Genomic DNA, 15030 nt, shown 5'->3' on the forward strand with positions numbered 1-15030 from the left:
CAGACCCTGCACAGCTGGTTCCTGCTACTTGTTCAGGTTTCAGCTCAAATGTCTTCCCCGCCGACCGAAAAGATCAGCATCAACCATCTCTAGCACCCAATGTTATTTCCATCACAGCAATTAGTAAATCTCACTTATCTACTTGTCCGTCTTCCCTTCCTAAAATCTACGTTCTCATCTGTCTTGTTTAGCATGGTATTCCCAACACCTAGGTAGTCAAAAACCTAAATTAAAAATATGAATAGTTATGCTTCTGGGCAAGTCATTAAGCCACTCTACTGCATATTTTTATCTGTAGATGATAGAATAAAATTCTGTCCTACCTCCTCTCAGAATTGTGATGCTACAGAAGGTTGAAAAGTACTTTGAAACAAATTTTTGAAAAACTGCATCATCCTATTTCACCCTTATCTCACATTCCTCTGGCCCCTAAGAATTCCTAGTTAGACGTGTGTCTTAAGAGTTCCACAAATGGTGACTCAACACAATGCCCAGCCCACAAGAGATACATAAACACAACAGAAGAGTTCCACAAATGGTGACTCAACACAATGCCCAGCCCACAAGAGATACATAAACACAACAGAGGGACCACACCGACTTCTAACCTCTGTATACTTGGGCAAGAATACACTAGCAGTAGAGAAATGGCAAGAGTTTCACATAAACTGTCAATGTACATACGACTAAGACGTCGGCCAAGGAGGTGGGCAGTATGGCACTGTAGTTAAGCGTGGGGTCAGACCTCATGTCATCACTCATCAGTGTGTGACCCTAAGCAAGTTACTTCATTTCCTTGAACCTCGATGTCCTCACTGATAAATGGCACTAGGGCTTATCTATGGACACCACGGGGTACCCAAGAAGACCTACCAAAAGGGCTATAACCAGTTAGCACAGCAGTTGGGAGCACAGGAAATAATCCATAAAGGGTGGTTGTCATTATCAGAAATATCCATAACTCAGTTCCTCATTCTTGACCAAAACACTTTAATTTACAACTTAATATGTAATATGATGTCTGTAACTTCTTGAAATTCTCACCTGGCTCCTGCAAGGAAACAAAAGTGAAAAGCTTTAAGAACTTTTATTTTCAATAATTCAAATCCATCATTCTTGTTCATTCAATTATTCAAGCATTCATTGAGCATCAGTCATGTGAGTAGCCTTGCAGAAGAGTCAAATCACCTTGCAGATTTCTCAAAGGGTTTACAGTCTCGCCATTAAAATGTTAATAACTGTGTACCGGAATACTGGAAAATATGTAAGAAGATTGGAAGAGGCTAGTGCTGGCAGACCCGTTAACACTGGGGAAACAAGAGGCCTGGTAAGGACCTTGTAAGGCCTGGTAAGGACTCTTGTCCATAGGAAAGCCAGCGACAGGAAACGAGCTATAAAACAGCTTCACTGTTTGCCCCACCACCACCCGCCCCCATATACACAAAACTGCTGTAACTTTCGTGTCAATAAGCTACTTCGAATTAAAATAACAGCAATACTAGTAGTATGATTTAATGGGAACACTTAACCGTCTCTTAATGCTTCCTATCCTTTAAAACAATTTCCAAGGTATTTTGAATGATGGCAATTATTAATGTGCAATGGTTAATTTTTTTTTACATTTTTATTGAGGTGTAATTAAAATTGAAATGCGCAGATATTAAAGGTCTAGTTCAGGGCTTCCCTGGTGGCGCAGTGGTTGGGGGTCTGCCTGCTAGTGCAGGGGCCACGGGTTGGAGCCCTGGTCTGGGAAGATCCCACATGCCGCGGAGCAACTGGGCCCGTGAGCCACAATTACTGAGCCTGCGCGTCTGGAGCCTGTGCTCCGCAACAAGAGGGCCCACGATACTGAGGGGCCCGCGCACCGCGATGGAGAGTGGCCCCCGCTTGCCGCAACTAGGGAGGGCCCTCGCACAGAAACGAAGACCCCACACAGCCATAAATTAAAAAAATAAAAAAAAAAAAACTACCATTAAAAAAAAAAAAAAAAAAAAGGTCTAGTTCAACGAATTCTGACAACTGTATGTACCGACATAACCCCAACCCCTCACCCTACCTCTATAGATGAGTATCACCAGTTCGCAGACTTCATATAAATGGAATCATTCATTATTAGTGCTTTTAAGTGACTCACTCTTTTTGCTTAATATGATGATTTTGAGATTTACCTAAATGACTGTGTCTTGTAACTTGTTATTTTTAATTGCTGAATTATTACTCAACTGAATGAATATACTGTAATATGTTTATCCATTCTCTCACTGATGTACAATTAGGTCTAGTTTGGAGATACTAAGAAAAAAATCGCTATGAAAAATTTTGTACGGATGGCCATATATTTTCATTTCTCTTGACTAAATGCCTAGGAATAAAGTCGTTGAATCCTAGGATATACGTGTTTAACTTCATTAGAAACTGCCAAATAATTCTACAAAATTGCTGTACCTTTTTACATTCTTACTGGCAAATATACCAGCTGTTCCATATTGTCATCAACATTTAAAGTTGTCAGTCTTTCTAGTGGGTACAAGTGATATCTTACTGTAGTTTTAATTTGCATTTCCCTGGTGATTAATGATATTAAGGGCCTTTTTTCATGTGATTATTGGCCATTCATATATCTTCTTTTGTGAAGTATCTGCTCAAGGCTTTTGCCCATTTTTCAATTGGGTTGTTCATCTGATTTTTGTTGATTATAGAGGTTCTTTACATATACTAGATACAAGCCCTTTGTTGGATATATATGCTGTATCTTTTCCCAATTAGTGGCTTGTATATTTATTTCCTTAATGGTGTCTTTTGATAGCAGAAATTTTTGATTAGGCTAAATCAAATTTATCAAGTTTTTTTTTTTATATCAGTGCTTTTGTGTTTTCTCCAAAAGTTTTTTGTGTGCCTTAAGATTATGAAGATACTCTCTTGTGCTTTCTTTTAGAAGCTTTAAGAGTTTGGGTTTTATTTTTAGGTCTATTATCCATGCAGTGATTAATTTAAAATCATGTTAAATGAGAATGTCTTAATCCCTGAGGGATTTGTGAGGAAAGGAACTCCTCCTAGTATCTTCCTTTTGAAAGAAAAACTCTTTCTGACTTCCTGATTTAGAAAATGAAAGGGCCACAACCTTTTACTGTTTAAAGAGTTAATTCCATGCAATTCCATATTGTAACATTCCCATATGCTCGAATTTTCCATTAAAACGCTGAGCGTAGAGCACTGTATTTTTGCAACTACAAACAAGCTCCGTATCTATCTTGTCCATCACTTTAAGCCCTGTGCATTGTTGGTGCTTAAAAAGTCTTTGATCAATAGATAGATAAATGGGACCCTAAACTGTAACATAGCTTAGGAAAAAATAATTTTTTAAAACATGAAAAGGAAGATGAGACTAAAAGTATGTATGGGGAAAAGTGGGCAGAATGACAGCAAATGTGAAAATACCAAAGGCAGAAATTAGACATGATGTGTTAATCGTTCTTCATGCTGTTATAAAATGCACTGTTTCTTCGAGACCATCATAGGTGCAAAGTCAAAACATGTTTACTGACAAAAGTTAAATATAACTTTAAAAAGAAACTTGGGGTATACCCACTTGGAAAGAGTTGAGTCTACATTTTCAGTCTTCATCATCAGGAAGGATACCTAATTCTTCATCCGTCCATTGGGAAGGATCTGGATATGGAAAGTGACCCTAATGACAACCAATTAAAAAAAAAGTTCAAGAATCTATACTTCACGCAACTAAAAGAATCTACACTCCATACAACTGGTTACATTTTAAAAGAAATCTTGAAAAAAAATGTGATTAAAAAAAAAATCCTTGACATACCACAGGAACAAATTCTACTTCAACTATCTGATGGTCCAGCTATTCTTCAATCTGCTCAAAATGAGCTGTGGCCTGAATTTTAAAAGCCTGGACACTTTGGAGCTACTGGCCTGAGCCAGCATTTGAGTACGTGTTTGTGACAGAGCGTGGGCGGTACGGAGACAACAGATTTCAAAGATACCCCGTGTCACAACAATCTCTTGAATCCCTGACAAAACATAAGGTCTCAAACTGTCCTGTCATTCCTGCTGGGAGATTTGGAAGCCCCAGGTGGACTCATTCCTTGTCGATCCTGATCTAGGGCATATCCGGCTGCATCACTATCTCATGCCAGACAGTGACACAATAATCCTGACAGCTGACCTACAGTGAGATAAAGGTGTCTGTGTGCTGCCACAGACACCATGCAGCTCCTTACTGGGTGACAAGGGCACAGAGAAATCGTACGAGAAGTGGGATGTTAATCAACCTGATGCTTCTAGAACTCACTGTATAAATTTAAGATTTTTCCCTATCCTAAAAAAAAAAAAACAAATTTACTAAAATTCAAAGTATTCTGGATCAATAAGCATGGATTTCAATGGGTTAAAGGTGTAATTTCCTAGAGAATAACATCTGTGCAAATGTGATTAAAAGCTCCTTTTGAGGCCAATGACATGTTAGAAAGTCACCAGTAACTAATTTCCCTCCTGAGGGAAATTAGCCCACATCCATCCCACCTCAACCTGGCTGCCTTGGGCCTCTGGACAGACTAAATAACATTTACCATTTAAAGGCATTTAACTGTGAAACTTAACCTGCTGATGAACCCCTACCCTAGCTTGGAAAGTAAGAGAATTAGCTTCTATAGTCTCCCTTCCAAATATGGCCACCAAACAGAAACCGTAAGACATGGGCCACCTACATGTATCAATACATCCCTGAGTGGAAAAGGTCAGAGACAATATGTTTCATAAAATAAAAGGATTCCTGCATATACATAAGGACAATGTGGTGAAGAGATACATCCAGGTTGAAAAACAGTCTACAAACAGAAAAAAGAAACAAGCTAAGCTATTAAGAGATCTTCCCTCCCCACACCCAAAGAAGGACAAGAATTATTCTCCTGCACTTACCAGCACGGCATCTGAGTCATGCCAAAAGCGCCAGAGAATCCAGAACCACATGGTTGCACTGAAGAACTCTGCCTTGATCACCTGGGATCTGGTCAGCTGGGGAAACTGTCTGTACTGGGGCTCGATATGCACACCTCCACCAGCACTACATGACAAAACGAAAATGTTAAGCAGCTTGCTGTATCTTCAAAGTACAAACTCATCCAAAACTTTGAGTTACATCCAGAAACTAAACCTTTCTCATCTCCTCCACGAAATACAGAACGGCAATGCTCCACAACCCCTCGAAATACTCCTTTTTCATAAGCTTGCTTTAAACTTGTGCGGCAGCAAAAACTGGCCTGAATTGACAAGAGGCTAATTATGATTTTCATTTAGTGACTATTCATGTATTTTACACCAGAAATATGAATGTGCTGATTATGGGGTACGGGCCCCAAGGGTTTTGATTAAGGAATCATAAACCTGTAGTAGTAAGTCACTAGCTTATCCAGGAAAACAAATCAAATTTATTTTGTCTGGTTAGCCATCTACTTCAAAGGCAAATTATGTCCTCTGCTCTATTACAATCTTTATTAAAAGACCACTTTATGGAAAAGAGGACTCAGCAGATCCTTTTTTTTTTTTTTAATTAATTTATTTATTTATTTATGGCTGTGTTGGGTCTTCGTTTCTGTGCGAGGGCTTTCTCTAGTTGCAGCAAGTGGGGGCCACTCTTCATCGCGGCACGCGGGGCCTCTCATTATCGCGGCCTCTCTTGTTGCAGAGCACAGGCTCCAGACACGCAGGCTCAGTAGTTGTGGCTCACAGGCCTAGTTGCTCCACGGCATGTGGGATCTTCCCAGACCAGGGCTCGAACCCGTGTCCCCTGCATTGGCAGGCAGATTCTCAACCACTGCGCCACCGGGGAAGCCCCAGATCCTTTTTAATAAGCCAAAAGCACTGAACAAAGCAAAGAGTCTCAAACAGTAAGTTTGAACAAGTTTTTCTGGTTTTTGTGTTTTCATTTAGATACTGTTGACAAGGTGTGGAATATAATCCATACGAGCTATACTCATTTTATTCAGTTGGACTGTAATTATTACAGGTTCAATCTAATTCAAATAATAGAATTTGTACTTAATGGGGCTACTTTCAAGTCCTATTCAGCAGCTATAGGTATGCTATTACATACAAATGGATATAGAAAATTTAGAGAGGGACTTCCCTGGTGGTGCAGTGGTTAAGAATCCGCCTGCCAATGCAGGGGACACAGGTTCGAACCCTGGTCTGGGAAGATCCCACATGCCGCGGAGCAACTAAGCCTGTGTGCCACAACTACTGAGCCTGCGCTCTAGAGACCACGAGCCACAACGACTGAGCCCACGTGCCACAACTACTGAAGCCCATGTGCCTAGAGCCCGTGCTCCGCAACAAGAGAAACCACCGCAATGAGAAGCCTGCACACCGTAATGAAGAGTAGCCCCCGCTCGCCACAACTAGAGGAAGCCCGCGCACAGCAACGAAGACCCAACACAGCCAAAAATAAAAATAAATAAGTAAAAAAAAAGCTTCCATCAAGCATCACTGCTTTACACCATACTGTTTCTGTATGCCAATCATATTTAACAGTATCTATTCAGGATCTATCTGCATATAGATACTACATTATATAAATAAACCATGGGGGTGGGAATTCAATATATTGTAACAACAGCCTTCCTCTTTGATAGGTTTTGGATACAGTCTAGTAATAAGTACCCATCAGTTAAACTCATTTAAAATAAGATTTGAGAATTATAGTTTAAACCCATTCCCAGAAACTCTCCACATTTAATTACTGCTGGAGTGACATGTTTTAACTATGACTTGAAATAAGTGGGTCACTGACTGCAAGGTGGAAATCTTTCTGAACAAAGATTTGAAACACTGCAATTAGAGAAAAGGAATGGATGGCATAACAATTGCCATGATTAAGGAATATAAAGATTCCACAGATACCTAATGTTATGTTCCAAGACAGGTTGTTAACTGCACTATGGCAAACTAGACAAGCTGAACAACCCTCCAAATTGAAACAACTACAATACTAGTTGAGATTTTTTTTTTTTTAATTTTTAATAAATCATTGACCAGACACAAAAGAAAGGAATCTACCAAGGGCAAAACCCAAGTTAAAACAAGACCTGGAGGGGGCTTCCCTGGTGGCGCAGTGGCTGAGAATCTGCCTGCCAATGCAGGGGACACGGGTTCGAGCCCTGGTCTGGGAAGATCCCACATGCCGTGGAGCAACTAGGCCTGTGAGCCACAACTACTGAGCCTGCGCGTCTGGAGCCTGTGCCCCGCAACGGGAGGGGCCGCGATAGTGAAAGGCCCGCGCACCGCGATGAAGAGCGGCCCCCGTACCGCGATGAAGAGTGGCCCCCACTTGCCGCAACTAGAGAAAGCCCTCACACGAAAACTAAGAGACCCAACACAGTCATAAATAAATAAATAAAATAAATAAATAAAGTATTAAAAACTATTAAAAAAAAAAAAAAAAAAAAAAACAAGACCTGGAAACTACATGAGCGCTGAAGCTGGCCTTCGCCCTGAGGGTTTCTGCTGTTCCCCAGACTCTGTGACCCTCTACCTGGACAGCTGTGGGAGACAGGAGAAGCCTGGGGCCCACCCAAGATGAGGAGTCTAATTACTAGACCCCTGAAGAAAACTGCAGCCCCATGATATAAGAGTGAATGGGACATAAACCTGCCATGAAGAAGGGAACAGGAATTTGTTACCAGTAGCCAGTCCTCAGGTGGGTTTGCACCCAAATTCACACTACCTGGGTTTTGGACCTTATGGTCCAAGAGAACCTCAACCCAAGAATTTAAAGTGGTCTTGGATTCGTTGAACCCTTGAGAAGCAAGACCTCAAAGATTCTGACAGATAAAATTTCCAGGAAAAGTTCACAGTCAAAAATTACAAGGAAATAAGACACTATGAGTGAGAATCAGCAAAACAACAGACAGCAGTATCAAATATACAAGACTTGAAAAATGGATAATTACAATTTATAATAGAGAAAACAAGTTATTTTTAAATAAATGTTTGAAATTAAGAGCAAGGAACAAGAAACTATAAAGATCAAGTTTGAAACAACAGAATTTCTAGAAATAAAATGTAATCGTTTGAAATAAAAAGGATTAAAGCCAGGATTAGACACAGGTAAAAAATATGAAAAGAGGTTAGAAGGATGAGAAAACCCAACATGTGCCTAATTCGTGTCCTATAAGAAGAAAACAATGGGGAAGAAACAATATCCAAAGAAATAATGGCTGTTCCAACCCAGGATTTTTAAGTGTCAAGTTTAAAAAGAAAAAAGAAAGCACCATAACTCTCTGTGAAAGTGACCTTTTTAAAACATAAACCAAGGATGAATTGGGAGATTGGGATTGACATATATACACTAATATGTATAAAACAGATAACTAATAAGAACCTGCTGTATAAAAAATAAATTCAAAAAAAAAGGAAATGCAATAAAAAAAGTGTAAAAAAATAAAACATAAACCAGATCATATTACTTTCCTGCTTAAAGCCTCCAACAGCCTGCCATCATTCTTAGAATAAGGCCTCGTCCTACAAGGCCCACCCTAATCTGGGCCCTGCTTGTCTCTCTACCACTGTCCCCTCACCAGCTTGCTTGCCCATTATCAGCACTCAGAACCTTTCCACTTGCTGTCTGAGAAGCTCTTCCTGGCATTTTTGCATGGCTGACTACTCATGACTTAGGTCTTAGTTCAAATCAAACTCTCAGGCCTGCATTCCCACATCATCCTAGGTATAATAACCCACCCACCACCCCCAGACACTCTCTAGATTAATCCCGTTTTATTTCCTTCATGCCACTTAATAGTACCTAAACATGTTCTTTTCTACTTGTTGTGTCCTCTCTCCAGAATGTAAGCTCCATTATCTTTCTTGTATTCTGCTCTATCCCCAGCACCTAGAAAGACTCTCCAGAAAACCTACTGACTTAAGTACTCACATACTGTGAAATACGGTGTGTTACGGAAGTACCAAGACCTCGGTGAAGAGGAACACCCCCTAGTCTTCCCATGCAGGTCAAGGGCTATTGTTGGTGGCTCTCCATCTCTGTCCTTGCTCAGGTCACACATGCCTTTTCCTTCTCACCACCCCACACCTGTCCCAGCTCGGTATCCTTAATAGACACATGGTATAGGCAAGTCACTCCTTTAATTTTCCTCGTCTCAGTTCCTTAATAATAACAGTTAAACAATACTTGTATGATCCTTAGTAGGCACCAGCAGCTCTCTTAAAACATTTTAGAGATTTGTTATTCATTTATTTACCTGGAAGTCAACATTATTATCCCCATTATATGGGTGAGAAAACTGAGTTATTAAGAGATCATGAAACTTCTCCAAGCTCAGACAGCAAGAGTGTGGCAGAGATGAGATTTGAACAGAGGCACTCTGGGGGCTGAATCCTGCTTTTAACCACTATTCTGCACTGCCTCTTGGTAAAGTGTAGATCATGGTCTAAGGGGCCTGGCCCATTACTTGGAGAAATCCAATGTACTATCTTCAGTCCTGCTCTTACTGAACCTCTCTGCACTACCAACTCCTTTTTGGTAGACGTGCCCTCCCTTGGCATCCCAGCACTATGCTCTCCAGTCGGTTTCCTGGGCTACATCATGGGTGACTCTGCTTTTGCTCACTCTAAATTCTGGTGTTACAAAGGTGAATTCTATAGTATGGGGCTTTGGGTGATAATAATATGTCAGTGGAGGCTCATCAACTGTAACAAATGTACCGCTCAGGTTGGGGATGTTAATTACGGAGAAAGCTATGCACGTGTGGGTCAGGGGATTTATGGGAAATCTCGGTACCTTACACTCAATTTTTATGTGAACTTAAAACTGCTCTAAAAAATACTTTAAAAAAGAAAAGTTCCGATATTGCCCAAGCATCCACTTTTGGCTCTCTTCTCTTCCCACCCTTCGGCACTCTCTATGGGTGACTGCCTCCACGCCCGTGCCTTGAAGAACTAATTCTCTAGTCTGCAACCACAATAATTTTTCAGAATTAAAATCTGGCCGCATGACGTCTGATTAAAACCTCTCAACGACCAGTTATCGCCTGTGTTCGCAACCCCTGAGCCAGGAATGAGGACTCTCTACCATTCCTTCCCTACGTCCCAAGGTCTCCTGTCTCACCTTGCCTCGAACTTGACGCTTCAAACTACACCGTACAGGTGATTTCCTCTGCCCGCAACGCCCTCGCCTCCCCAACTCCTGCTCTCACTTCCAGATTAGCTCCGGCCGTCTCCACGTTCAACTGTCAACTTCCCGAGGGCAGGCTCCCGCTGGGGCAGGGCCCGCCCGAAACACACTTCAACCTGCCGAGCAAGCAGAGCTCCCCCGGCCCACGTCCCCCCTCTCCCGGGCCCCTGGGTCACGCCGTCAGACTACGAATCCCAGCATGCCTCGGGGTGGAGGTCGCTGCAGACCCGGATCTGCCCGTGGTGCTCGGCGTCAAGGTGAGGGCGTCCGAAAGACTGGCACTTTTCGTTAGATGCAGGCGAAGCCCCCACCGCAGGCAATACTCACTGACGGACTCCAGCGCCTCCAGCCGCCCGCGCGCGGCGGCCCCTGAAGAAGTGGCCTCCAACGCGCGCTAAAGGCGCTAGACGCGTCAAAGCCGACATGCCAGCCCGCGTTCGGACAGCAATCCGCAGACCGCTCCGCCGCTTCACGTCACTTCCCTTGGATCCCCGCCCAGTGACGTCATGGCGTCGCCCCGCCCATCTCCCGGAGGGGGAAGTACGGAGGCGGGCGGGGAAGCAGGAGTTCCCGCCTCGAATTAGCGTCGGAGGTCCTTCCCAGCTGTGGGGACCATGAGGCCGCTAGCTGAGCTCGCCCTCCGCACGGAGGGACTCGGCTCGCCGTGGCTTTGATGGTCAGTAGACGCCTCTGAAAGACGAATGGTGTAGACGGCCCTGGAGAGCTCGGCTAGGTGGAGCCCCCGGATGGGCGTGCCGCGCCTCGGCGCTCCGCTTGAGGAGCCCTTCTTCGTTACGCGGGCGTGAGAAACTTAACCCTGAAACTGAGCTCGCTCCTCCTTACCGTTGCTTATCTAGATGCTGTTCCCGACCTGGACCCGCCTCCCTGCCTGCTCTCTTGAATTAACTACCCTTCCAGACTCTGTTAGGCGGCCACATCCTTTCTGAAACAGTATGTCCTTCCCAAAGCTAGTCCACTGTACCCTTCTTTCCTGCAAAGGCTCAACGGTTTCTTTAAAGTCTTCATGGTTGTATTGTTCTGCAAACTTGAACTTGATTACCAACCCGCAGCCAGTGGTTCCCAAATGTCAGCACCTGGGCTGGTGGTATCAGAATCCCCTGAGGAGCCCGACCCCAGATACTAACGTCTGGAGTAGGGCCAAGGAATCTGCGTTTTAGCAGGCCTCCAATTTATGCCTCCTTGATCCTGAGCCAGCCCTGGATTCTTGGCTTTTGTCTCTTAATATTGCCTTCTATTAAGTCCTGGACGAACTCCAAACTTCTCTAGACACCCCTCCCCCCAGTCCCCAAATTCTTTTCTTTTTTTAAAATTTATTTATTTTATTTATTTATTTTTGGCTGCGTTGGATCTTCATTGCTGCGCGCGGGCTTTCTCTAGTTGCAGCGAGCAGAGGCTGCTCTTTGTTGCGGTGCACGGGCTTCTCTTGTTGTGGAGCACGGGCTCTAGGCGCGCGGGCTCAGTAGTTGTGGTGCACGGGCTTAGTTGCTCCGCTGCACGTGCGATCTTCCCGGACCAGGGCTCGAACCCGTGTCCCCTGCATTGGCAGGCGGACTCCCAACCACTGCGCCACCAGGGAAGTCCCCACACATTCTTAAGGTCCCCACTTATGGGTTATAGTTTTCCTAAGAACTTCCAGATTTGATTAAATTATAAACTTAACCAGCCAGCCTCACACCTTGGAGATTTCGATTTGAAATGGATCACCTGCCATGAAGACTTCACACTGAGTCATAAGCATGAAAAATAGGAAACTTATGGAGAGAAATGTAGACCTGAATTTAGGGATTTGAGTGCATTGAATATAACTGACACTGCTTCTGTGGCAAGATATGGGCCTCCATGTGCGCTGTAACTGGAAACCTCTCTCCCTGGAGAGAGGCTTACATAAAGCTATGATTACTATGATGCCCTTCTGAAGAACTTATTGATTGACCTCTGGCCCTGTAGGACTCGTGCTTCCCCCACCCTTGCCTTTTCCTGCCCTCCTAACTTCTAAGTATATAAATTATAGGAAAGAATTTACTATTTTCTGGGTGCAAGTTGACTTCCCAGCTGACATGCAATAGTGTGGCTTTCTCTGGGCTACCATTCACCGCTTACCCTTCCTAGTGACATATACAAATCACTAAGATAGGAAGTTCACGAATTGGGAGGACAGGGCTTTCCATCCTTCCTAAGGGAGCTCTCTGCCCATATTATACAGCTGCCTGCCTTGCTCCCAGGAAAGAACAATGCTGTGATTCCTAGGCCACCAAAAAAAAAAAAAAAAAAAAAGCACAGCGTAAACACACAAAAAAGCATAGAACTTGAGTCTGAAGATCTGGAGTTCAAACCTCAGCTCTGCCAACGATTAGCTCTATGAATTTGGACAAGTCACTTCTCCAAGCCTCAGTGCCCTTCATCAGCCATTTAACAGAGTACCTGGCCCACAGCGTGTGCTCAGCAATTTTTTATTACTTTGTTAATACTTTCCTTTCCTGGTAGCAAAAGCATTTCAGGTAAACTAAAATTCATTTACCCTCCCCTTCTTGCTGAATTACAAAATAAAAAGTTTTAACTTTAATGCTGGCTTGTATTTAAAGCAATATTGTTCTATAGACCATTTGTGGGGTCCTTAGCTCTAATGTTTTGCATCACAAATTCTGATTTTTTGCTATAAAAAGTTTAGGGTCCCAATCAGTAAACTATTTTGACTATGTAACAGCGACGCATATTTGTTTTGCAGACATGCTCTAAAAACTCCAAGGGCAAATATCCCTGACTGCCTTTTGCAGGTTGCATGACGACCCTCTTTTTGGTTCTCAGATAAGCACACTATTTGAATGGATGTATTTTAGAAGGTGAGGGAAAGGCTGCCAAGCCCAGACACTGAGCTCTCAGCTTCGACATGCAAATCAGACTCCCAGTCAAATTTTAACAAACTGTGAGGACAGACTCTAAATGGCCTAACATTATAGCATCTAACCCCAAATCAAAAATCTATCCCATAGCTAGAAATAGAGAACACAGCAGGGGGATGAGGAAGGAAAAAAACAAAAACTTGTTTACACTTCATGTTTATTTAATTTTCTACTTTTTTTTTTTTTTGGTTTTTGGTTTTTGGGGGGCTCTTTTGGCCTTGCTGCAAGGCTTGTGGGATCTCAGTTCCCTGACCAGGGATCGAACCTGGGCCACAGCAATGAAAGCGCTGAGTCCTAACCACTGACCGCCAGGGAATTCCCTAATTTTCTACTTTTAAAGCCTTGCTTGATCTCCCTTTCCCTATAAGCCTTGTAAAGAAGAAAGGAACTTATCTTTCCAGTGGTTTTAGTAACACAGAAATGAACCTTGTTCTTTCTACTTTAGTGGGATTGAGCCGTGATCTTCCTTCGGGGAGATGCCCTTCTGGCCACTTTATCTACTTATACCCAAGAAGTAGCCTTTTCTCCTTATGAAGATGAACGTATAAATCAAGTTTAGCATTTTTAAGATACTTATTTAAAAAATCAGCAAATTATCTGTATTAAAGCACAACCAGGGGCTTCCCTGGTGGCGCAGTGGTTGAGAATCTGCCTGCCAATGCAGGGGACACGGGTTTGAGCCCTGGTCTGGGAAGATCCCACATGCCGCTGAGCAGCTGGGCCCATGAGCCACAATTACTGAGCCTGCGCGTCTGGAGCCTGTGCTCCACAACAAGAGAGGCCGCGATAGTGAGAGGCCCGCGCATCGCGATGAAGAGTGGCCCCCGCTTGCCACAACTAGAGAAAGCCCTCTCACAGAAACGGAGACCCAACACAGCCATAAATAAATAAATTAAAAAAAAAAAAAAAAAAGCACAACCATTAACCATTTTTCTCCTCTTCAATCCAGCCTGTGTTCGTTTTCTGTTGCTGCTGTAATGGATCCTGAGGAACTGAGGCCCTTGGTCAAACAGCCCACAAGAAACTACATGAGTGAGCATCAAACCCACCCCAGTGGAGCCCCAAGAAGCCTGCAGGCGTGCAAGACTAAGAAGAGGACCGGCTGAGCTGCACCCACATTTCTGACCTGCAGAGACTATGAGGTAACAAGTATAGTCGTATTAAACTGCTACATTTGGGGGTAGTTTGTATGCAGTGATAGATAACTAATACATGTCACAGTGGGTTGATGGAATCCATTGGCTTTAAAGGAAGGCTCAGTGGTGCTGGTGTTCGCTCAGGGAGACACCTGCTCTGTGTCAGTGCCCCCTTCTCTCGCCCCACAGGGTAAGTGTATGTGCCTTTGGCACAAGGGCCGAATGTCTGGCTGGCTTGCCCATGAGGAGGGAGCTGAACAGGGCTACCTGGAGACCCCCAGCACCTCACTGCCTGATTCGAATGCCCTCCCCTCAAGACTTGGAAGGTAGAAACAACATCTCCACCCCTCTGAAAAAAAAAACTGCGCCAAAGGAATCTCTGTCCAACTAAACCTTAGCTGTTCCCTAAAAGACAGAACCTTTATCCTTAAGAAGGAAAGAATGAAAGGATCTAGTCCTGTGGTCAGAGCAGGACTTTTAGAGAGCAGGGAGGCTTGAGCTTTCACTCACTGTCCAGAGCCGTGGTCTCCAAAACAAGCAGGAGAATCCACTGGAATGTGGGGAAAATATTATTTTTATCAAAAACAAGAAATTAAGCTTTACCGATATCCACTCTACAAGCTGACCCTGCGACCCTCTATGTCCATGTGGGCCAGACACACGTCAGACCAGCTTTGAGAGAATAGTCCGTAGATGAGCCCAGTGCAGAGGGCGGCAGTGGCCGCCACCCCTTCCTTCGCTGCTGAAGTGTCACTGGGTGCTACCA

General features: G+C 43.6%; 1 protein-coding gene across 1 annotated transcript; it reads right to left on the reverse strand.

The window, feature by feature from the left end:
- Positions 1-970: 970 nt before the first annotated feature.
- On the reverse strand, positions 971-10698 carry NDUFB2 (NADH:ubiquinone oxidoreductase subunit B2). The gene is made up of 4 exons (XM_007177036.3): positions 10535-10698; positions 4942-5086; positions 3590-3688; positions 971-1051 (listed from the first exon to the last, which is right to left on the reverse strand). Exons 1-3 carry the CDS (start codon positions 10630-10632, stop codon positions 3614-3616), a joined length of 318 nt encoding a protein of 105 aa, XP_007177098.2. The 5' UTR covers positions 10633-10698; the 3' UTR covers positions 971-1051; positions 3590-3613.
- Positions 10699-15030: the final 4332 nt, after the last annotated feature.

Source organism: Balaenoptera acutorostrata, chromosome 7 (assembly GCF_949987535.1).
Source record: "Balaenoptera acutorostrata chromosome 7, mBalAcu1.1, whole genome shotgun sequence".
Lineage (NCBI taxonomy): Eukaryota > Metazoa > Chordata > Mammalia > Artiodactyla > Balaenopteridae > Balaenoptera > Balaenoptera acutorostrata.